At 47.3% G+C, this 23,699-nt stretch overlaps 1 protein-coding gene across 1 annotated transcript; it reads right to left on the bottom strand.

Moving 5' to 3' along the window:
* Window positions 1-2,519: 2,519 nt before the first annotated feature.
* Window positions 2,520-20,801, bottom strand: INHBC (inhibin subunit beta C). Its single transcript, XM_004053434.4, has 2 exons — window positions 19,681-20,801; window positions 2,520-5,306 (listed from the first exon to the last, which is right to left on the bottom strand). Exons 1-2 carry the CDS (start codon window positions 19,991-19,993, stop codon window positions 4,561-4,563), a joined length of 1,059 nt encoding a protein of 352 aa, XP_004053482.1. The 5' UTR covers window positions 19,994-20,801; the 3' UTR covers window positions 2,520-4,560.
* Between the last annotated feature and the right edge of the window lie 2,898 nt (window positions 20,802-23,699).

Consider the following 23,699-nt stretch of genomic DNA (forward strand, 5'->3'; position numbering starts at 1 on the left):
GGAGGGCCTATACCCAGCTGCCACTTCTCTTTCAAGGGACTGTGAGAGTTGCCTAAATTTGGGGCATCCTAGAAGTAGTGCCAGGCCTCTTTTTTTTCTTAAATTTTTAAAATTTAAATTTTATTTTATTTTATTGAGGTAAGGTCTCAATCTGTTGTTCAGGCTAGAGTGTAGTGGCACAATCATAGCTCACTGCAGCCTTGAACTCCTGGGCTCAGACAATCCTTCTGCCTCAGCCTCCTTAGTAGTTGGGACTACAGGTGCGCACCACCACACCTGGCTAATTTTTAAATTTCCCATAGAGACAGGGTCTCGCTATGTTGCCCAGGCTGGTCTTGAACTCCTGGGCTCAAGCAGTCCACTTGCCTCAGCCTCCTAAAGTGCTGAGGTTACAGGTGTGAGCCACCACACCACCCTTCAGGCCTGTTAATGGGGGTAGAAAACGGGAGCTCTAAGAGCTTTTGACAACAAAGCAAGGCAAATACAGCAGTCTTGGTTCCCAGTCTCAGCCGTCCTGACCACATTTCCTCACTGTCTTTATTTTATTTTATTTTATTTTTTGAGGCTGAGTCTCGCTCTGTCGCCCAGGCTGGAGTGCAGTGGCACAATCTCGGCTCACTGCAAGCTCCACCTCCCGGGTTCACACCATTCTTCTGCCTCAGCCTCCCGAGTCGCTGGGACTACAGGTGCCCGCCACCACGCCCGGCTAGTTTTTTGTATTTTTAGTAGAGACGGGGTTTCACTGTGTTAGCCAGGATGGTCTCCATCTCCCGACCTCATGATCTGCCCGCCTCGGCCTCCCAAAGTGCTGGGATTACAGGCATGAGCCACCGCACCTGACCTATTTTTTATTTTATTTTTTATGTTTTTGAGACAGGGTCTCACTCTGTCATCCAGGCTGGAGTGTGGTGGCCTGATCACAGCTCACTGCAGCCTCGACCTCCTGGGTTAAGTGATTCTTCCACCTCAGCTTCCAGAGTAGCTAAGTCTACAGGTGCGTGCCACCACACCAACCACACCACACCACACCACACAGGCTAATTTATTTTTTATTCTTTTGTAGAGACAGGGTCTTGCTGTGTTGCCCAGGGTGGTCTCAAGCTCCTGGGCTCAAGCGATCCTCTCACCTCAGCCTCCCAAGGTGCTAGGATTATAGACATGAGCCACCACACCCAGTCCTCACTGGCTTTAAATGGGGGGGGGGGGACCCAGACCCCTCCACCTTGAATTCATGAAGGTGGGCCTCATGCTAGCTTTTCTCCTTATGCCCCAATTTCTCCAAGAAGCTTGACGGGGAGAAAGCTGTGGGGGAAGTGGGTGTGATTTGGAAATGTGTCTTTACTCCACTTTGCTCATCTCCCCTCTGTTTAGATGACGGGAGCTGTCAAGAGAGACTATTAGATCTAGGGGACAGGGTTCCTAATTGGAAGGCTGGACCTCAGTACCACCAGTGTCCACCATGTGGCAGTGCCGCGCCTCTGGACAGCAGCTGGCTTGTAGCTGGCTGGAGCTTCCCAGGAACAGGGAAGGGGCAGCTCTGGGGAATGGAGTGATGAGGAGTGCCCCTCGACCTCTCACTCTGGGGACCCTGCCTCCCCCACAAGAGACAGGGACAAGCTGGTTCCTTTGTTCTTTCCCCATCACACTGCCAGAGAAGAGAGACTGTCTTCAGGATCCACATCACTGCTAGCTTTGGTTTTGGACCTCATCACACAAACACGTGGCAATGGAGCTTGGTGATGTCCCAGGCTCTTCCTAGAACCTCAGGGCACTATTTGGTGGGGGTGGAGTGGGGTGGGGGCGCACTGAGACGATTAGACCCTCCTGTCCACCCTGCATTTCTCCCCAAGCTCTGAAACACACTCAAGAGCTCTGTCCAGTGTTCTCCCCAGCTCCCAGCTCCCATTCTGTTGGTTGGGCTGGGAAATGACAGCCCTCTACCCCCTCGGGTCTGGAACATCGGTCAGCAAAGTGGAGGTATCTATCCATGGTGGTGCCTCAGACGGCTTACCTGTTGGTATCAGTAGGCAGTCAGGGGAAGTGACAAGAAGTGGCTGCAGGAGTCACTGACCCCACCTCTCCCCACCCTCACTGTCAGATGCCCCCAATTTCCAGCTCTTCCCACCCCCTTGCTGCTGTGCCTGGCCTGGCCCTACCTCCCCACTGACACTTACGTCAGAGCTCAGCTATAAATACGCTCTTAGCATCTTAGTCACTTTTCCCAAGAAGTGCTCCTGGGTTATAAATACCCCAGCCATCTGCCTCACTGCCTGCCCTACCACCAACCTGGTTGGGGGCTGGGGGATAGCGACAGGCTTGGGGGTGGGTAAGGAAGTAGAAGACAGGCTTGGGGGTGGGTAAGGAAGTAGAAGAAGTGGGAGTGGTTATCTTTCTCAAATGAGAAAAGCCTGAAGGGGTCCAGAGGTAGGAGCTAGGAAGCTCTAGAAGAAAATGTTTGGAAGAAGACAGACCCACTCTCTCCCCTTATTACAAAAGACAAAGCCAAAAAACAAAGGGAATAATGCTGATCCTGTTTTTATTTAAAAGTAGGCTATTTTGTTCATCATGGATTTTTTGCATTAATTTTGACTTTAAAATAATATTGCATTAAAGTCCTATCTTGATTAATAAATTGTTCACCACCCCCTTAAAATTTAGCCCCCCCAGGTGAATGACTCACTTTGCTTTACCCCAGTCCTAGCCCTGGGGACTAAGCTGTAGTTGGGAAGGAGGTTAGATCTGGGGGTCGGGGATGTGTGGGGGAGACAACAGAAGGCCTCCTTAGATTCTCCTTAGATGAAGGTCTCCTCAAGTCAAAGGTGGGATAACTTCCATGGGTTGCTCAGGAAGCCCTCAAGCTCAGATTTACAGTCCCCCAGGCAGTCCTTTTCAGACTTTCTCCTCTAGGGTTCCTATTTCAGGGACCTCTTACCCTCATAGGAGGGGGTCATAAACTGAGCAAACACAGACATCACGTTTACCAAAGAACACATGGGTTTTGCGCAAACTCGGCCTTGGGCTGCAGACAATATCGACCTCGTGGTTCAGGACTGTCCAGCCAAACGGAGGAGATGTGGGGGAGGAAGGGCAAAGGTCTAAAAAGGACCCAGTCTCAGAGCAAATGCCACCCTCTCCTCATCCAGGCCTTCCTCTTCTCCCTGTCCCACTCTAGCAGCCCTTGCCCATTCCAGCTTCCAGGCAGGACTCCTGGGTGGAGCACTGGGGGCGGGTGAAAGGAAGGCAAGTCAGAGGTCCTGGCAGCCAGCTCTGAGCGTGCCTCTGCCTCCCACACTTGCATGCCCACAGCTGGTCAGTTTACTGGATGACCAAGCATAGATCTGTCTCATCTTTTGGAGGGATTACAGAGGGAACAGGTAAAGCCTAGGTTTTTTGTTAGCCATGAGACCTCAAAGATGGTTCTGGAAGGATGGAGGGACAGGGGTGCCTAAGAAAGAAGAGGCATAAAGTGTGAGACGGATACAATAGTTCAGTTCTGAGGAGACCATGTGACGAGACAGCAGAGTAGGCAGACTACAGCACAAGCAGGCAGGCTCTGTGTCATCTGGGGTGCCAGTTAGGGCCCTTGTAGGAGATAGAGGACCTTTCAGCTGTCTGTTTTTGCTTCATCAAGAGAACTTAGTGAAGGAATTATTTACAGAGGTATAGGCAGAGTTAAGGGAACCAGTATGAGATGTTGAGGCCCCAGGGACTAGCAAGATAGAAAGCCTTTAGGACCCCCTAGTGTTGAAGCAGTTATATCAGAATGTAGGCAGAGCTGGGGCCATGGAAGCGGGTAGCCAGGTAGTGTAGGGACACAGAATAGCCACAGTTACACAGAACCATGGCACCTAGACAGAGAGGGAACAGGGATAAGAAATGCCCTGACCTCAGCAGGAAGCCAGAGGGCAGGGGAGCTCAGGTGACAGAGCTCAGGCGAGTCAGCCCTTAAGGGCATAGAGAAAGGCAGAGAAGGACAAAAAATGGATGAAGGTATGCAAAGAGAGCTTTAGCAGTTCACCTGGACAACTAAGAAGGAAAGGGGCTCACAACAAAGAGGGGGGCAGGTAAGCCTCTATTTTGGGCAGCAGTGATCTAAACTTTGGTGAATCCAAAGAAGCGCCTCTCTGGAGATCCACAAAAATCGGGGGAAGGGGCTGTGTCAACTCATCTTGGAGTGGGGACCATCGAGTAGAAAGGACAGGAAGGCATAGTGGGTTATGGGGTCTATTAAAGGTGAGCTAAGGGTGTCTTTGCCTGGGAACCAGATGGCATTGCTCATGGTCGGAGATGGGGCTGAGTCCCTGGAGTGGGGCTAGCAGGATGGACTAGCAGGAGGGACTATGCCCTAGGAAAGAGGGTAGTGGTCAGGAAGATGGCACAGTGACTTGCTTTAGATGAAGGTTTCTTCAGTCAAAGGTGGGGTAATTTCCATAAGATGCTCAGGAAGAGGGAGTCCACATTCTGGACAGAGAATGAGGTCATTCCCTCCTCTCAAGGAAGTGTACTTCTGTAGGGGCGTGTTTTCCCATGCAACCTTGGGCTGCCCATACCACACATAGACTAACTGCACCCACAGGCCTCTACTACCATGTCAGGTATGTCAGTCTTGACAATGTTGCTGTCCCTGTCATAATAGAGCAGAGACAGGGGGCGCCGGGCCGTGGGTACACAGCATGAGCCCCCTCCAGTGGTGCCTGCAGCTGTGTTGGCCTTGAGAAGATTGAGCACTGCAGTGTGAAAGGAGGCAGCAATACCAGGCATGCCTGCTATGTGTAGTGGGCACTGCCCTATGCAGAAGTTCATGGCGTAGCCCTCAGGCTGGATGATCCAGTCGTGCCAGCCAATCTCACGGAAGTCCACAAAAAACTCTTGTCGACAGCACATCCTGGACCCTCCTTGGCAGTCGATGCCTCGTCGGTGAATCCGGTGTTTGCCCCCAACTCTCACCCGGGCTGCCACAAAAGGCCTATGGGCAGCTCCACCCAGGATGACTGAGCTCTGGGCTACCTGGCCTTCAAGTACCAGCTCCAGGGTCAGGTGCCCCTGGCTGCAGGCAGCTTGAGCTTCAGGCCCTAGGAGGAGTTGATGCCAGCCACTGGCATCCACCTCCAGCAGGTACTGAGTAGCCAAGGTGAGGTTGGTATTATGTGGACCCAGCACAAGGACTCTCACTTTCAAGGTCCAAGTGGTATTGGAAGGGAGCTGCACAAAGAACATGAGACTGGCCTGCTGGACCTCCCTGTCACCAGCAGTTCTATCAGAGGAGAAATGAAAATCAAGACGAGTCTGGTTGATGGTGGAGAGGCCTGTGGACATAAGAAAGCCCCAGTCATTGCGGCCTTCTGACTGTCAATTCTACCAACTATTTCTCTGTACTCAGCATTCTTGAGTTGTCTATAGCACTTGGCATTTGCTACAGTTTAAACATGTCCTCCAAAGTTCATGTGCTGGAAATTGGACCCCCAATGCAGTGGTGTTGGGAAGTGGGGCCTAATGGGAGGTGTTTGGGTCATGGGAACACCACCTTCATGAATGGATTAATGCCCTTATCTTGGGAATGGGTACCTTATAAAAGGATAAGTTTAATTATCAGCCCCACCCTCTCTTTGCCCTTCTGCCATGGAATAACACAGCAAGAAGCAAGAAGGCCCTCGCCAGATGCCAGCCCCTTGATCTTGGACTTCCCAGCCACCAGAACCATGAGTTAATACATTTCTGCTCATTATAAATGACCTAGTCTGTGGTATTCTGTTACACCAGCACAAAATGGACTAAGACAGCACTGCTGACAATTCTTTCCTTCCTGAAAATCTTTTCTCTCTTGGCTTCCGTGACACAACTCTGTTATAATTCTTCCCTGGTTTTCTTTGCTGGCTTTTCTTTCTCTGACCATCCCTTTAATATCAGAGTTTTCCAAGGTCTGTCTTGGACTTTCATTTCCTTCTAGTCTACATTAAGGGAGCTCTTAATTAGACTCATGGTCAAGCAACATAATTTTTTTTTTTTTTTTTAGACAGAGTCTCATTTTGTCACCTAGGCTGGAGTGCAGTGGCGTGATGTTGGCTCACTGCAACCTCTGCCTCCCGGGTTCAAGTGATTCTTCTGCCTCAGCCTCCTGAGTAGCTGGGATTACAGGTGCCTGCCACCACTCCCAGTTAATTTTTGTATTTTTAGTAGAGATGGGGTTTCACCATGTTGGCCAGGCTGGTCTTGAACTCCTGACCTTGTGAGCCACTCGCCTCAGTCTCCCAAAGTGCTGGGACTACAGGCATGAGCCACCACGTCCAGCCAAGCAACACAATTTTTATGTTGGTGATTCCCAAATCTGTATGTCCAGACCAGACCATTTTGCATATTTGGACCGGACATATAGATTTGGAAATCACCAAGCTTCAGGCCTAGATTTCTAACTACTTACTTTTGTCACATGAATGTCCTGGCAGCACATTAAAATCAATTTGTCCCAGAGCTGGGTGGAGTAGTGCATGCCTGTAATCCTAGCTACTTGGGAGACTGAGGCAACATGCCCAAGACCAGCCCAGGCAACATGGCAAGACCCCATCTTATAAATACATATGTGTGTGTGTATGTGTGTATATATATGTATATATGTGTGCATACATATATACAAACACAAGCACACTCACATATATTTTATTTATATATATATATATATATATTTTTTTTTTTTTTTTTGAGACGGAGTTTTGTTCCTGTTGCCCAGGCTGGAGTGCAATGGCGCAATCTCAGCTCACTGCAACCGCTGCCTCTCGGGTTCAAGCAATTCTCCTGCCTCAACCTCCCAAGTAGCTGCACCCAGCTAATTTTGTATTTTTAGTAGAGACAGGGTTTCTCCATGTTGGTCAGGCTGGTCTCGAACTCCTCACCTCAACTGATTCCCCCCGCTTAGCCTCCCAAAGTGCTGGGATTACAGGCGTAAGCCACTGCGCCTGGCCTATATATTTTTTTTAATCAATTCTTTCAACCTGAAAAATAATTACTTTCCTTCCTATATACCCCCTTTTCATTCTTGGTGGTGCCACTACCCTCATCACCTGTAAAAACTCTATGATCAGCTAGGAGTGGTGGCTCACGTCTGTAATCCCAGCACTTTGGGAGGCTGAGGCAGGTGGATCACCTTAGGTCAGGAGTTTGAGACAAGCCTGGCCAACATGGTGAAACCCCATCTCTACTAAAAATACAAAAATTAGCCAGGCGTGGCAGTGGGCGCCTGTAATCCCAGCTACTTGGGAGGCTGAGGCAGGAGAATCGCTTGAACTTGGGAGGCAGAGGTTGCAATGAGCCAAGACCACACCATTGCACTCCATCCTGAGAGACAGAGCGAGGCTCCGCCTCAAAAAAAGAAAAAAACAAACAAACTGTGATTACTTTCTTCACTCCCCATATACCTTGTCTCACCAGAATGGTTCTAATGTCTGTGCATTTCTTTATATCCCTATTACTACTGCCCAATTTCCTCTTATCATCCCTCACCTTCCTTACTGAACATCTTAGTTGGGTTTCTATTCCCTCCACTCTACTGAAATTGCACACGTCAAGATCACCACCACCTTCCACAAAGCAAATCTATCCATTTGTATTCATCTTACTTGACCTTTAAGCAGTGTTTGACACAGTTAACCACTCCCTCCTTCTTCCATATTTTCTTCTCTTGGCTTTTATAACACTGGCCACTCTATCTTTTTCTCCTCTATTGACAGCTCCTCTTTGTTGGCCCAACCTTTAAATGTTGGAAGTCAGGTCAGGCGTGGTGGCTCACACTTGTAATCCCAGAACTTTGGGAGACTGAGGTGGATGGATTGCTTGAGTCCAGGAGTTTGAGATCAGTGAGATCAGCCTGGACAACTTGGCAAAACCCTGTCTCTACAAAAATTACAAAATTACCCAGGCGTAGTAGTGTACACCTGTAGTCCCAGCTACTACAGAGGGCTAAGGTGGAAGGATTGCTTGACCCTGGGAGATCAAGGCTATAGTGAGACATCAATGCACCACTGCACTCCAGGCTGGGCAACAAAATGAGACCCTGTCTCAAATAAATAAATAAATAAATAAATAAATAAATAAATAAATAAATAAATAAAGTCCTAAGCTCCCTTCTCTTCACTATCTATATCCTCTCTCAGAATGATCATCCGTTCCATGGCTTTCAATTCCATCTATATGCTGATGACTTCCAAATGTATATCTCTGGTCCTGACCTCTCCCTGAGCCCCAGCCTTGTATGTCCAAGTGCCTATCTGATATTTGACTTGGACATCCAATGATATTTCAATCTCTTTTTTTAATTAAAAAAAAATTTTTAGGCCGGGTGTGGTGGCTCACGCCTGTAATCCCAGCACTTTGGGAGGCCGAGGCAGGTGGATCAGTTGAGGTCAGGAGTTCGAGACCAGCCTGGCCAACATGGTGAAACCCTGTCTCTACTAAAATTACAAAAAATCAGCCAGGCATGTTGGCACATGCCTGTAATCCCAGCTACTCGGGAGGCTGAGGCAGGAGAATTGCTTGAACCCAGGAGGCAGAGGTTGCAGTGAGCTGACATCGCGCCACTGCACTCCACCCTGGGCAACAGAGCAAGACTCTGTCTCAAAAACAAAACAAAACAAAAACAAAAACAAAAAAACACAAAAAATTAGCCAGGCATGCTGCGGGCACCTGTAATCCCAGCTACTTGGGAGGCTGAGGCAGGAGAATCACTTGAACCTGCGAGGCAGAGGTTGCAGTGAGCCGAGATCATGCCATTGCATCACACTCTAGCCTGGATGACAGAGCGAGATTCTGTCTCCAAAAAAAAAAAAAAATTTACATGGAGATGGGGGGTCTATGTTACCCAGACTGGTCTTGAACTCCTAGCCTTAAGTGATCCTCTCACCTTGGCCTCCCAAAGTGCTGAGATCACAGGCATAAGTCAATGTGCCCAGCCTCAATCCTGTACAAGGAAGTCTAAATGTATCCCCCCAGTCCAAACCTGTTCCTTCTCCAAACTTCTCCCCGTAAACGCATTGCTTAAGGCAAAATCTTGATTGTGTTTATCCTCTACTTTGAAATTATCTGAAAGTTTTATCAGCTCTACTTCTAATTCATAATATAATTTCACTCCTCCCCACTTCCTCTACTACTCATTAGTCCAACTCACAACCATCTTTTTCTTTAACTATAGCTTTCGTTCACTCAAGTGATTCACTCTTGCTCTCCAAACCATTCTCCAAATATCAGCCAGTGATCTTTTTACAAATCTGATTAGTTTTATCTTCTCAGCTTAAAACACTTCAAAGTCTTCCCCTTGCTCTTTGGATAAAATCTAAACTCCTTGAAATAGAAAACTTGTTTGACACTTAACTACTACACCCTGCCTATACTGGCCTTTTTCTGTTCCTCAAATTCACCAAACATAAAGCTATCTCATAGCCTTTACACTTGCTAGTCTCTTTCCCTGGAATGTCTTTCCAAGATCTTTGAATGACTGACTTCTTTTTGGCATTCGGCTCAGATGTCTCCTCCTCAGAGAGGCTTCAGGCTTCCTTCCTAATCTATGTAAAGCAGGCTTCAGCCAGGCGTGGTGGCACATGCCTGTAATCGCAGCACTATGGGAGGTCAAGGTGGCAGGATTGCTCGAGGCCAGGAGTTTGAGACCGACTGGGCAACATAGTGAGACCCTGTCTCTACAATAACTAAAAAATATATAAATAAATAAAAAATAGCTGGGCATGGAGGAACACACCTGTAATCCCAGCTACTCGGGAGAATCACTTGAGCCCAGGAGGTCAAAGCTGCAATGAGCCAAGATCATGCCACTGCACTCTAGCCTGGGCAATAGAGCAAGACTGTCTCAAAAATGAAATAAAATAGAATAAAACATAATAAAATAAAATAAAATAAAAATAGCCTTCAATTCTGCCTCCATCTCTCTAATACATCATCCTGCTTAACTGTTTGTATAGCCATTATCATGCTCTGTAATCAGTGTGGTTCTTTTTTTTTTTTTTTTTTTTTTCTGAGACAGAGTCTTGCTCTGTCACCCAGGCTAGATTGCAGTGGTACGACCTTGGCTCACTGCAACCTCCACCTACCCGGTTCAAGCAATTCTCCTGCCTCAGCCTCCTGAGTAGCTGGGATTACAGGCATGCACCACCATGCCCTGCTAATTTTTGTATTTTTAGTAGAGACGGGGTTTTGCCATGTTGGCCAGGCCGCTCCGGAACTCCTGACCTTGTGATCCTCCTACCTCGGCCTCCCAAAGTGCTGGGATTACAGGCATGAGCCACCGAGTCTGGTCCAGTGTGGCTCTTCATTCATTTGTTTACTACGTATTTCTCCTACCCCTCCTTCTTCCCTGCAGCTAGAATGTAAGCTCCATGAAAACAGCGGTTGTGCCTGTATGGCTCACCATTGTATCCCTAGTACTTGGTATTTAGTAAGCACTCAATAAACACTTGTTGAGACCAGGCGTGGTGGCTCACACCTGTAATCCCTGCACTTTGGGAGGCTGAGATGGGAGGATCACCTGAGGTCATGAGGTCATGAATTCGAGATCAGCCTGGCCAACAGGGTGAAACCCCATTTCTACTAAACATACAAAAATTAGCCGAGTGTGGTGGCATGCACCTGTAGTCCTAGCTACTCAGGAGGCTGAGACAGGAGAATTGCTTGAACTCAGGAGGCAAAGGTTGCAGTGAGCAGAGATCACGCCACTGCACTCCAGCCTGGGTGACAGAGCCAGACTCTGTCTCAAAAACAAACAAACAAACAAACAAACAAAATACTTGTTGAATGGTCTTTCATTTCTATAATTATTTTAACATCAGGATTCTTTTCCCAAAACATGGATGGATCATAAAATTCATGGTCTCAAAAACCTTATTAGTTAATAAAGTCCTAACTCTTTTAGGAAACAGTTAAATACCCATTGTAATTTGGCCTTAGCCATTTTTTTTTTTTTAAGTGAAAAATGTTTTATGAGGCCCAGCACAGTGGCTCATGCCTGTAATCCCAGCACTTTGGGAGGCCAAGGTGCGTGGATCACCTGAGGTCGGGAGTTTGAGACAAGCTTGACCAACATGGAGAAACCCCATCTCTACTAAAAATACAAAATTAGCTGGGCGTGGGGGCGCATGCCTGTAATCCCAGCTACTCGGGAGGCTGAGGCAGGAGAATTGCTTGAACCTGGGAGTCGGAGGTTGTGGTGAGCTGAGATCACGCCATTGCACTCCAGTCTGGGCAACAAGAGTGAAACTCTGTCTTAAAAAAAGAAAAAAAAATTAGCTGGGCGTGGTGGCACGCCCCTGTAGTCCCAGCTACTCAGGAGGCTGAGGCAGGAGAATCACTTGAACCCAGGAGGCGGAGGTTGCAGTGAGCCGAGGTCGCACCACTGCACTCCAGCATGGCAACAGAGCAAGACTCCGTCTCAAAAAAAAAAAAAAAAAAAAAAAAAGAGTGCTTTATTATGGGAATGGAACTGATACTCTCATGGGCTCAAAAAGGCAGGGTATGAAGTTCAACTAGGCTTCATGTAAATTGGAAAGTCAGGAATAAGGTTCTTTTTTTTTTTTTTTTGAGACGGAGTCTCACTCTTGTTGCCTGGGCTGGAGCACAGTGGCGCAATCTCGGCTCACTGCAACCTCAGCCTCCTCGGTTCAAGCAATTCTCCTGCCTCTGCCTCCCGAGTAGCTGGGATTAGAGGCACCTGCCACCATGCCCAGATAATTTTTGTATTTTTAGTAGAGACAGGGTTTCCCCATGTTGGCCAGGCTGGTCTTGAACTCCTGACCTTAGGTGATCCGCCCACCGCAACCTCCCAAAGTGCTGGGATTACAGGTGTTAGCCTCACGTGCCCAACAGGAACAAGGCTGCTCTTGACAGCTCTCAGAGCCAACAAGATCTCTTTCATCTCTCTCTCTAGATAAGTCAGTTCCACTCTTCTCTCTCTGTGGATCTACTACTTCTGCCTCCTTGTTAGCTTCCTCAGGTCCCAAAATTGTGGCCCAGGTCCCAAGTCTATAGGACCTTTTGCTCAGCTCCTCCTAAGTGAGCAGATCTTCCAGTGTCCCAATTCCAAAATCCTAAAAGAGTCTGACTGGCCCAACTAATCTTTTTCTTGCTAGGTTGCAAAGCACCCTATAGTTAGTACCTTTTAAGTCACTCCAGTTATGGCAGGCAAACACAAGACCAACAGGGGCTGTAGTAGACTATTACACTGTTGGCCCCAAAGGCCAACACCTCCCAGTATTCATGGCTTTGTGCTATCCCTTTCCATATTAATTCTGGGCTTAGCCATGGACTTGATTTGGGCAGTGAGACATTAGCAAGCATGGTGTTTATTGAGTACTTACATATTGAGGCATTCCACTCTTGGAAGCCAGCCACAGTTCTTTAAAGGAAGTTGAGCTAGACTACTAAATTATGAGAAGTCATGTGGAAAGAGACTTTGGAGGATTAGAGACCATCTTATATGTTCCAGTCCCATCTGAGTCCCCAAATGAAGTTGCATGGGAGACCTCAGCTACACCACATGGAGCAGAAGAACTGTCCAGATAAGCACAGTCAAGCCACAAAATCATGAGAGTGGCTGGGGGCAATGGCTCATGCTTGTAATCCCAGCACTTTGGGAGGCTGAGGTGGGTGGATCACTTGAAGTCAGGAGTTCAAGACCAGCCTGTCCAACATGGGGAAACCCTCTCTCTACTAAAAATACAAAAAAAGCCAGGCATGGTGGCGGGCACCTATAATCCCAACTACTCAGGAGGCTGAGGGAAGAGAATCTCTTGAACCCTGGAGATGGAGGTTGCAGTGACCCAAGACTGTGCCATTGCACTCCAGCCTGGGCAACAGAGTGAGACTCCATCTAAAAAAAAAAAAGAATCATGAGAAATAATGAATGTGTTGTTTTAAGCCTCTATGTTTTGGGCTGGTTTGTTATATTGATAAGTAACCGAAACAAAAATTAGTATCAGAAGTGGGGTGCTACCATCACAAAAACCTAAAATATGTTGCATTGACTTTTTTTTTTTGAGACGGAGTTTTGATCTTATTGCCCAGGCTGAAGTGCAACGACGTGATCTTGGCTCACTGCAACCTCTGCCTCCTGGGTTCCAGCAATTCTCCTGCCTCAGCCTCCCCAGTAGCTGGGATTACAGGCATGTACCACCACACCCGGCTTTTTTTTTTTTTTTTTTTTTTTTTTGAGATGGAATTTCACTCTTGTTGCCCAGGCTGGAGTGCAATGGCACGAACTTGGCTCACTGCAACCTCCACCCCCTGGGTTCAAGCAATTCTCTTGCCTCAGCCTCCCGAGTAGCTGGGATTACAGACATGCGCCACCACACCTGGCTAATTTTTTGTATTTTTGGTAGAGATGGGTTTCTCCATGTTGGTCAGGCTGATCTCGAACTCCTGACCTCAGGTGATCCACCCGTCTTGGCCTCCCAAAGTGCTGGGATTACAGGCGTGAGCCACAGCACCCGGCTTTTTGTTTTGTTTGTTTGTTTGTTTGTTTTAAAGAAACATCTTGCTATGTTGACCAGGCTGGTCTCAAACTCCTGGCCTCAAGTGATCCTCCCACCCTGGCCTCCCAAAGTGTTGGGATTACAAGCATGAGCCACTGTGCTTGGTCAGTTGCACCGGCTTCGGGAATGAGTGGCAGGCAGAAGTTAGAAGGATAGGGAAGAAACTGTTAGTAAAGGAAGGAAGAACAGTGAGGAAATTGCTATTGGAAGCTGAAGAAAGGGGAACTTGTATTGAGCATTGGCTATCACCTGTGGTAACTTAGAAGCCAGGAAAGATATCTAACAAAGTTGTGAATTTAGCTAATGATATTTCCAGGCAGAATGCTGAAAATGCCAATTGGTATATTTTAGTTGCCTACGATAAGGCACTTCAGGAGAGAGATGAACTAAAAAAGGAACTGTGGCTGGGTGCGGTGGCTAACACCTGTAATCCCAGCACTTTGGGAGGCTGAGGCGGGCAGGTCACAAGGTCAAGAGATCAAGACCATCCGAGCTAACATGCTGAAAACCCATCTCTACTAAAAATACAAAAATTAGCTGGGTGTGGTGGTGTGCACCTGTAGTCCCAGCTACTCAGGAGGCTGAGGCAAGAGAATCACTTGAACCCGGGAGGCAGAGGTTGCAGTGAGCCAAAATTGCACCACTGCACTCCAGCCTGGCGACAGAGCAGGACTCTGTCTCAAAGAAAAAAAAAGAAAAAAAAAGAAAAAAAAAAAGGCACTGTTCAATTTTCAAACAGAATTTAGAGAAAATATTTCTAAAAGGACTTGCTAAATTAAAAAATAGAACCCCTTACTTTATGTTGCTAATTTTTCAGAAAACAAAACAAAACAAAACCTTTTACTTCATGTTGTACATGTAGAGGAAAGAAAAGAAAAATAACGACAAAAATTCTTTTTCATTCTTTCTCTCTGACAAAAGGTTCTTAAAGTAAGAAATTACCTCAGGGCAAAAATCAAATCCAGGGCATTTCCAGTAATACAGGGACTCAGAGTGAAGATCAAAACAAATGAAGGGTCAGCTATAAAACCTTTTGTTAGCTGGTCATGGGAACACATGCCTATAGCCCCAGCTACTCAGGAGGCTGAAGCAGGAAGATCCCTTGAGGCCAGGAGTTTGAGGCTATAATGCAATATTATTGATGCTGAAAATAGCCACTATACTCCAGCCTGGGCAACATAGTGAGACCAACTCTAAAACACAAACCAGAAAAACGCTTTGCTTGTTAAGATCTAACATTTTTTTTTTGAGATCTAAAATTTAAGACGATGTTCTGTCAACCCTCACAACTAGACAAATGCACTTCTAAACATCTTAAAGGTGTCATCCCATGACACAGACTTGTAGCCTAAAGAAGTGTCTGTCTTGATAGAATGTGGTGCCTTCTGTGTAACTGAGTAGACTACAATTTATTATTTACAGGGTCCACAGAGTTTTAAAGAGAAGTTTAATACTGAAAGCAGCACCAGTTTGGACTAAAAGGGACAATTCAAAATAAAAAGGGGTCTCTGGGCCCCCAACTCTGGGCAGAAAGTAGGCTGAGAAAACTACTCAGCCACAAACACAGATTATTTCCTATTTAAAAGGAAAGACACCTCAGCAGGTAGAGGCCAAGGGCTGAGAGGGTGGATTTGGAAGTCCAGGAGAGCAGTGGTGAGCAATGGGAAATACCAGGGAGCAGAACCAGGCTCTAACTAACCAAGGGAATTCTGGGTTTGGAGTGGACCTAGATATTTGCCTGGCTGAATATAAGAAGTTTTATGGATCAGTGACTGCTCTGTGTCTCCTATTCTCCCATACCCCATTTTGAACAGGAATATCTATTATGTTTATCCTGTCCCTGTCTCAGCATTGTATGTTACGTGCGTGGGAGGTAGAGAACTTGTATTTTTAGGACACAGACAGTGGTATGCTGGTAAATGTTTAATAACTGGTCTCCAGGGAAAAAAATCAAAAGCCCTGATTTGTAGTCTTTGTCAATTTCTATAAGACTACAAATTCGCCCACCATGGCTGATTTCAAGCTGCTAATGCGACATCACTGAATGCTGAGTTGGGAGAAGATGTTCACAATCAGCTTTCATAAGTCTAAATAAGCCAGCGCTAGGACATCACTGAAGGCCCCTGCACCTGAAGAAATGTACCAGAGGAGCCTCACCTATATTTGCACCTAATTCAGGTAATGAGATGCTGGACTTCAGCCCGATCCTGATGCCATAAAGGGATGAAAGTTTGATGTGGATAGCTGGGAGAGGATGATTGTATTTTGCTTGTGGGAGAGATATAAATTGTTAGGGGTCAGAGGGCAGACTTTAGTAGGCTGCTAGATTGGTAGTCCCCAATAAACACTACCTCATGGCTTTCATGCCTTCGTCTAGTTCCACCTCACAGTGATTGATTCTAGGCTTGGCTACAATGACTTGCTTTGTCAATGGGACATTAGCAAGCAGGGTGTATGTAGAAGTTTGAGAATAATTTACACATTGAAATTATCCTCTTGGAATCTGGCCACCATTCTCTAAAGAAACTTGGGATAGACCATTGAATGATAAGAGGCTTCATGGAGAGAGGCTGTTACATTCCCTCAAAATTCATATGTTGAAATCATAACCCCCATGTGATGGTATTAGGAAGTGGAGCCTTTGGGAGGTGATTAAGTAATGAGGGTGGAGCCCTCATTAATAGAATTAGTGCCTTTATAAAAAGTTTCCAGAGAGTTGCCTTGTCCCTTTCCTCCATGGGCAGGCACTAAGTCTACTCTCTAGTTCCTGCTCCCTTCCACTTTAACATTCAAAGTACTTTACCTGTATTAGCCCATTTAATTATCTCAACTATCCTCTTATTATCCCCATTTAACACATGAGAAAACTATTAACCACTAGGTCAAACAGCTAATAAATGGCTGAGCAAGAATCTGAGCCCAGGCTATCTAGCTCCAGTTCAAGCAGGGTCTTGAAACAGGTAGGGGCGGGTGCAGTGGCTCACGCCTGTAATCCTGGCACTTTGGGAGGCCGAGGCGAGCAGATCACTTGGGGTCAGGAGTTTGAGACCAGCCTGGCCAACATGGTGAAACCCTGTCTCTACTAAAAATACAAAAATTAGCCGGGTTTAGTGGTGTTCGCCTGTAGTTCCAGATACTCGGGGGGCTGAGGCAGGAGAATGGCTTGAACCCGGGAGGCGGGGGTTGCAGTGAGCTGAGATTGTGCCACTGCACTCCAGCCTGGGCAACAGAATGAGACTCCATCTCAAACAAACAAACAAACAAACAAACAAATGAGGGAATGAGGGGCCAGAAATGGGAAGGGTCTTCCAGACCTAAGAAAGAGCTTGCAAAGGGCTCAATTGGCATTTTCTTTCTTTCTTTCTTTTTTTTTTTTGAGACGGAGTGTCACTCTGTTCCCCAGGCTGGAGTGCAGTGGCGCAATCTCGGCTCACTGCAAGCTCCACCTCCCGGGTCCATGCCATTCTCCTGCCTCAGCCTCCAGAGTAGCTGGGACTACAGGCGCCCGCCACCATGCCCAGCTAATTTTTTTTGTATTTTTAGTAGAGGCGGGGTTTCACCATGTTAGCCAGGATGGTCTCGATCTCCTGACCTTGTGATCTGCGCGACTTGGCCTCCCAAAGTGCTAGGATTACAGGCGTGAGCCACCGCGCCCGGCCTTCAATTTGCATTTTCTAGAGTCCTGGCTTAGAATTCCTGATCTGCTCACTATATACTCCAACTATTCCCCTGTCTATGGAAGTAACTATCTCTCTTCCTTGTCCTCTTTTATCCATCTTTCTTTAATTAATTAATTTTAGAGATGGGGGTCACACTCTGTTGCCCAGGCTGGAGGGCAGTGGTGCAAACAGCTCAGTGCAGTCTCAAACTCCTGGGCTCAATGATCCTCCATCTCAGCCTCCCAAATAGCTGGGACTGCAGGTGCACTCCACCGCACCCAGCCATTTTTAGCCCGGGGATGGTGGCTCATGTCTGTAATCTTAGCATTTTGCAAGGCCAAGGCGAGTGGATTGCTTGAGCCCAAAAGTTCAAGACCAACCTGGGCAACATGATGAAATCCTGTCTCTGTAAAAAAATATATGCTGGGCGCGGTGGCTCATGCCTGTAATCCCAGCACTTTGGGAGGGCGAGGCAGGCGGATCACGAGGTCAGGAGATCGATCGAGATCATCCTGGCTAACACGGTGAAACCCTGTCTCTGCTAAAAATACATAAAAAGTAGCCAGGCGGCCGGGCGCGGTGGCTCACGCCTGTAATCCCAGCACTTTGGGAGGCCGAGGCGGGTGGATCACGAGGTCAGGAGATCGAGACCATCCTGGCTAACACAGTGAAACCCCGTCTCTACTAAAAATACTAAAAATTAGCCGGGCGTGGTGGTGGGCGCCTGTAGTCCCAGCTACTCGGGAGGCTGAGGCAGGAGAATGGCGTGAACCCAGGAGGCGGAGCTTGCAGTGAGCCGAGATCGCGCCACTGCACTCCAGTCTGGGCGACAGAGCGAGACTCCGTCTCAAAAAAAAAAAAAAAAAAAAGTAGCCAGGCATGGTGGTAGGTGCCTGTAGTCCCAGCTACTCGGGAGGCTGAGGCAGGAGAATGGCGTGAACCCAGGAGGTGGAGCTTGCAGTGAGCCAAGATTGCGCCACTGCACTCCAGCCTGGGTGACAGAGCGAGACTCCATTTCAAAAAACAAAATAAAATAAAATAAAATAATAAAAAAATTAGCCAGGCATGATGGCGCATATCTGTAGTCTCAGCTACTTGGGAGGCTGAGGTGGGAGGATCACCTGAGCTTGAGCCTGGGAGGTTGAGGCTGCAATGAGCTGTGATCATACCACTGCATTCCAGCCTGGGTGACAGATGAAGACTCTGTCTCAAAAAAAAAAAAAGAAAGAAAGAAAAAGAAAAGGCCGGGCACAGTGGCTCACACTTGTAATCCCAGCACTTTGGGAGGCTGAGGCAGGCGGATCACGAGGTCAGGAGTTCGAGACCAGCGTGGCCAACATAGTGAAATCCCGTCTCTACTAAAAATACAAAAATTGGCCGGGTATGGTGACACACGCCTGTAGTCCCAGCTACTCGGGAGGCTGAGGTGGGAGAACTGCTTGAACCCAGGAGGCAGAGGTTGCAGTGACCTGAGACCATGCCATTGCACTCCAGCCTGGGTGACAGAGTGAGACTCTGTTTCAAAAAAATAATAATAATTTTTAAAAAAGAGACAGGGTTGCCGGGCGCGGTGGCTCACGCCTGTAATCCCAGCACTTTGGGAGGCTGAGGTGGGAGGATCACGAGGTCAGGAGTTTGAGATCAGCTTGGCCAACACGGTGAAACCCAGTCTCTACTAAAAATACAAAAATTAGCTGGGTGTGGTGGCGGGCACCTGTAATCCTGGCTACTCAAGAGGCTGGGGCAGGAGAATTGCTTGAACCCAGGAGGTGGAGGTTGCAGTGAGCCGAGATCACGCCACTGCACTCCAGCCTGGGTGACAGAGCAAGACTCCGTCTCAGGAAAAAAAAAAAGGGTCTTGCTATGTTGCTTAGGCTGGTCTCGAACTCCTGGCTTCAAGTGATCCTCCTGCCTTCTGAGTAGCTGGGATCACAGGCAGGAGCCACTGTGCCCAGCCCCTTTATCCATCTTTCTGAGTCCCATTTTGACCCTGTTCTCTGTGATATGGGGACCTGAGGTATATATGGGAACATGACATATGGTGAGGTATTGCAGTCCTGGTGTTTTATTTTTTCTTTTTTTACTCAAATGAGGCATCTGGAGGAGAGGGGAAGGGAGGGGCTAGATCCTGGGGCCAGAGAAAGGAGAGACTCCCACCTCCCAGTCGCTGTGTGCAGGCCCAGGAAGTGGATGGGCTCACACCACAGCCTGTGGGTTTGTGGGGCCTGCAGAGAGAGGAGCCGGAGGAGATAACGGCAGCCAATCTCAAAAGAAGTGAAATTTACCAGCTTTCCAGCTGCCTATTGGTCAGGTCTGAGCTACCAGAGTGACCCCAGAGGGATGTGGGGGTTGTCGGGACACCTGGGTAAGGAGATTATAGCCTGTGGGAAGCAGGGGTTGGATGGTTTTTGGGGAAGGAGTCAGAGGTAAGTCTGGCGAGGAAACTTTTCCTTTCCTTGAGGGGTCAAGTTCTGGGGAAGAGCTACAGATCAGGAACCCACCTGTCTCGGCAAAGCTGATGATTTCACATTCCTGTTCCCTGTTGTCCTCCAGAAGTGCCCCCTGTGGGACCCCGTGGAGGTGCTGCAGTGCAGTCCTCAAAGCAGCTCTGGACACAGGGCGGTTCAGTGTTGGGCGCTGGGTGAGGTGCAGCTTGTCCAAGATGCTTCTCTTGGCCAGATCAAGAAGCAGCTCCCGCTGGCTCTCCAGTTCCAAGGTGGGCCCCCCACATGCTGGACACTGACCGCCAGCTCTGGGAGTGGCCACTGTGGTTGGAGCCAGGAGGAGAAATGCCAGAAGCAATGAGGAGGTCATTGCTGGGGAAGGCCCTTCTTGAGCAATACAGACTCAGGGCTCAGGGTCTCAACAGCTGTGGTCTCAACTCTGTCCTGGCTGCCAGAGGCCCTGGAAGAAGTGTGAGTCCAGCTGGCATGGCTCCTTGTTGCAGGGGACAGAGCAGCAGCCAAATGTCTGACTTGAAAATGAAGCCAGTTACAGGTAGAACTTGGCAGAATCTGCCAACGCATAGTCAGTGAAAGTACAGAGTGGGGGACGTGAGGAGAGGTTGGTTTGTTTAGGGAAAGACACGTCCCTGGGCCAATGTTGGGAGACAGTTGTTATCCATGTGAGCTGCCAGGCCTGGGGTTCAAAGGTGAGAGATTAAATTCCTCCTCAGATCTCTACCCTTGCTGGGAATCCTGGGGATGGCGGAAAGGGACAGATCACAGGTTTTGGGAAAGAATGTTAAAGGGAGACTCTCAAACAAGAAGGGGTCATTGGCAAGGCACTTTAGCTCACTGTCATGCATGAACAATTGAGAGTTGCATTCTTTTTTGCCTGGTGTTTCTCAAAGCCCATCCCCATCCCTCCATCCTCCCTCCCGGGGTTCTCAATCCAGCCTTATTTGTTAGCCCTGGTTGAGTTTTGCCCAAGAGGTCTCAAAACCATTAAGTCTGAAGGTTAAGGGAAGGGAGGCACAGTGTTCCAGCCATGTCTTCGATGCTCTCAGAGGGAACTCTTAAGGTGGGGAAAGGACTTGAGTTCCAGATTTGCTCACCCTTTGGGGTTTTTTTCTGTCTTGGAAAAGAAGTTTTGAGATTCCTTTTTTTTTTTTTTTCTTTTGAGATGGCGTCTCACTCTGTTGCCCAGGCTGGAGTGCAGTGGCATAATTTCGGCTCACTGCAACCTCTGCTTCCCGGGTTCAAGCAGTTCTCCTGCCTCAGCCTCCTAGGTAGCTGGGATTACAGGTGCGTGCCACCACGCCTGGTTAATTTTTGTATTTTTAGTAGAGACGGGCTTTCACCATGTTGGTCAGGCTGGTCTTGAACTCCTGACCTTGTGATCCACCCACCTCGGCCTCCCAACATGCTGGGATTACAGGCGTGAGCCACTGTGCCCAGCCAGGAGTATAGGTTTTAAATCCAGGTATTCTTGGTAGTTGTTCTTCAGTTCTTGCACTTGTCTCAGAAACATTTCAGGCTTTCATTCTGTGTCACGGCACTGAGAAAATAAAACAATTTTAATCTGGGAAATGCAAGTCTTTGAAGATTATCAGGCTCAGAGAGACATTAAAATGAGACAGCAGACCAGGCATGGCGGCTCAAGCCTATAATCCCAGCACTTTAGGAGGCCAAAGCGGGCAAATCATTTGAACTTACGAGTTCAAGACCAGACTGGGCAACATAGCCAGACCCTATCCATACTAAAATAAAAAATAAATAAATAAAATAAAATTTAAAAAAAGCTGGGAGTGGTGGTGTGTGCCTGTAGTCCCAGCTACTCAGGAGGCTGAGACTGGAGGATCATTTGAGCCCAGGAGGTTGAAGGTGCAGTGAGCTGTAATTGTACTGCTGCACACCTGCCTGGGAAATAGAGTGAGAGCCTGTCTCAAAAAAATAAATAAAAAATAAATAAATAAAATGAGAGGGCAATCATGTCCTACTCCCTGCTTTTGAGCTACGTATTCATCTCTTGAAATTGCTTGCTATTGCCACAAGTAACTATAAATTAACGTAATAATGCTGCACTGGACACTATAACCTAGATCCTATAGCTTAACAATCTATAGCCAATCACTAATCAATGTTATTTCTGTAAACCAACAAGAATACCCGACAACTTTATATCAGTCTACTCCCTGTCTCCTTCTTTTTTGCCCTTAAAAACATGCTTGTAGGCTGGGCGTGATGGCTCACGTCTGTAATTCCAGCACTTTGGGAGGCTGAAGTGGGCAGTTCACTTGAGGTCAGGAGTTCGAGACGAGCCTGGCCAGCATGGTGATACCCCATCTGTACTAAAAATACCAAAGAAAAATAAAAAATAAAAATAAAAATAAGCCGGGCGTGGTGGCACATGCCTGTAGTCCCAGCTACCTGAGAGGCTGAGGCAGGAGAATCACTTGAACCCGGGAGGTGGAGGTTGCAGTGAGCTGAGATCATGCCACTGCACTCCAGCCTGGGTGACAGAGCAAGACTCCGTCTCAAAAAAAAATAAAAAAAAAATCTGGAACTTTGGTTTCATTATTGTGCCTCAGGTTTCCTCATCTATAAAACAGGTATAATAATAGTACCTATTGTATTGAGGATTTGATACTAACAATAGATGTAGAATGCTACACATTGTATATTGTACTTACATACACATAATACAAATATTAGCTATTATTTCCTACTGGTCATCACTGCCTGGTCTGGAACTCCTGAGCTCAAATGATCCACCTGCCTTGGCCTCCCAAAGTGCTAGGTGTGAGCCACTGCGCCCGGCCAAGACAAAAAGTTTAAATCGTGGTGAAAAGTGGCAGGTTAGATCAGTTCAGTTCAGTTGTATTTTTCTTCCCCCGTTGTTGTTCTCCAGAGGGTTGAGAGAATTTGGGGGCAGGAGGCAGTGATGACCAGGAGAGAGGGCTGGGCAAGGTGGCTCACACCTGTAATCCCAGAACTTTGGAAGGCCGAGGCGGGTGGATCACCTGAGGCCAGGAGTTCGAGACTAGCCTGGCCAACATGGCAAAACCCCGTCTCTACTAAAAATACAAAAAATAGCCGGGTGTGATGGTGCGTGCCTGTAGTCCCAGCTACTCCTGACGCTGAGGCAGGAGAATCACTTGAACCTGAGAGGTGAAGGTTGTAGTGAACCGACATTGCACCACTGCAATCTAGTTGCTTGGGTGACAAAGCGAGACCCCATCTCAAAATAAATAAAACAAACAAACAAACAAAAAACGCCAACCAACCTGGAACTTGCTCATCCTTGAAGGAAAGATGAACTTCATGCCTCTATGACTTTGCTGGAATCTCCATTCTTACCTCTCTAGTGAACTATTCATAGTCTCAAGATTAGCTGGAGTTTCACCTGTAGTTTCTCTGTAACTTACTCAGTCTCTTTTACCGCTAAGAACGAATTGCTGTTCCTTGTGTTTCCATAGCACATTTAAACCTTTCTATTATAGCACTTAAATTGTACTATAATTATCTGACTTTTTTTGCCTACCGCAGTTTCTGTCACAAGGTAAATATTTAATGGTCGAATTCTACAAAAGACTACATTGCTTCTTTGAGGGAGTTTGGTCAGTAAATTATCCACACACACATAATCAATAACTAAATTGATTCTGCCTAGAATGGACAAAACGGGGGAGGCTGGACATTTAAGACGATTTTTGAGAACTATATCTTAGAGAGGGGATGATGGTAAGAATATGATCTTAATAGGACAGACTGAGTTCCTCCTAGGTCAGTTTTTTTCATCTTTACGTAAAATGGACATTTACCTGCTCAACTATAGTTATCCATGTATGCAACAAATACCGAGTGTACGTTCTTTTGGTACAGGAGTTACTGCCCTAAGTGAAAGGCTGTTTTGAAAGTGCTCTGTAAATGGAAATTACTTTAGAATGATCACTATTAGTATTATATTGAAATCCAGGGTATTCTATCTGACAGACTTGATGGGTTTAAGGAGGACCGAGGCTCCCAGTGACTCCGGATTGGTGTCCTGACACAGGTAACGCGGAAGGAGGAGAGGG

The sequence above is a fragment of the Gorilla gorilla genome, chromosome 10 (assembly GCF_029281585.2).
Source record: "Gorilla gorilla gorilla isolate KB3781 chromosome 10, NHGRI_mGorGor1-v2.1_pri, whole genome shotgun sequence".
In the NCBI taxonomy this organism is placed as follows: Eukaryota; Metazoa; Chordata; class Mammalia; order Primates; family Hominidae; genus Gorilla; species Gorilla gorilla.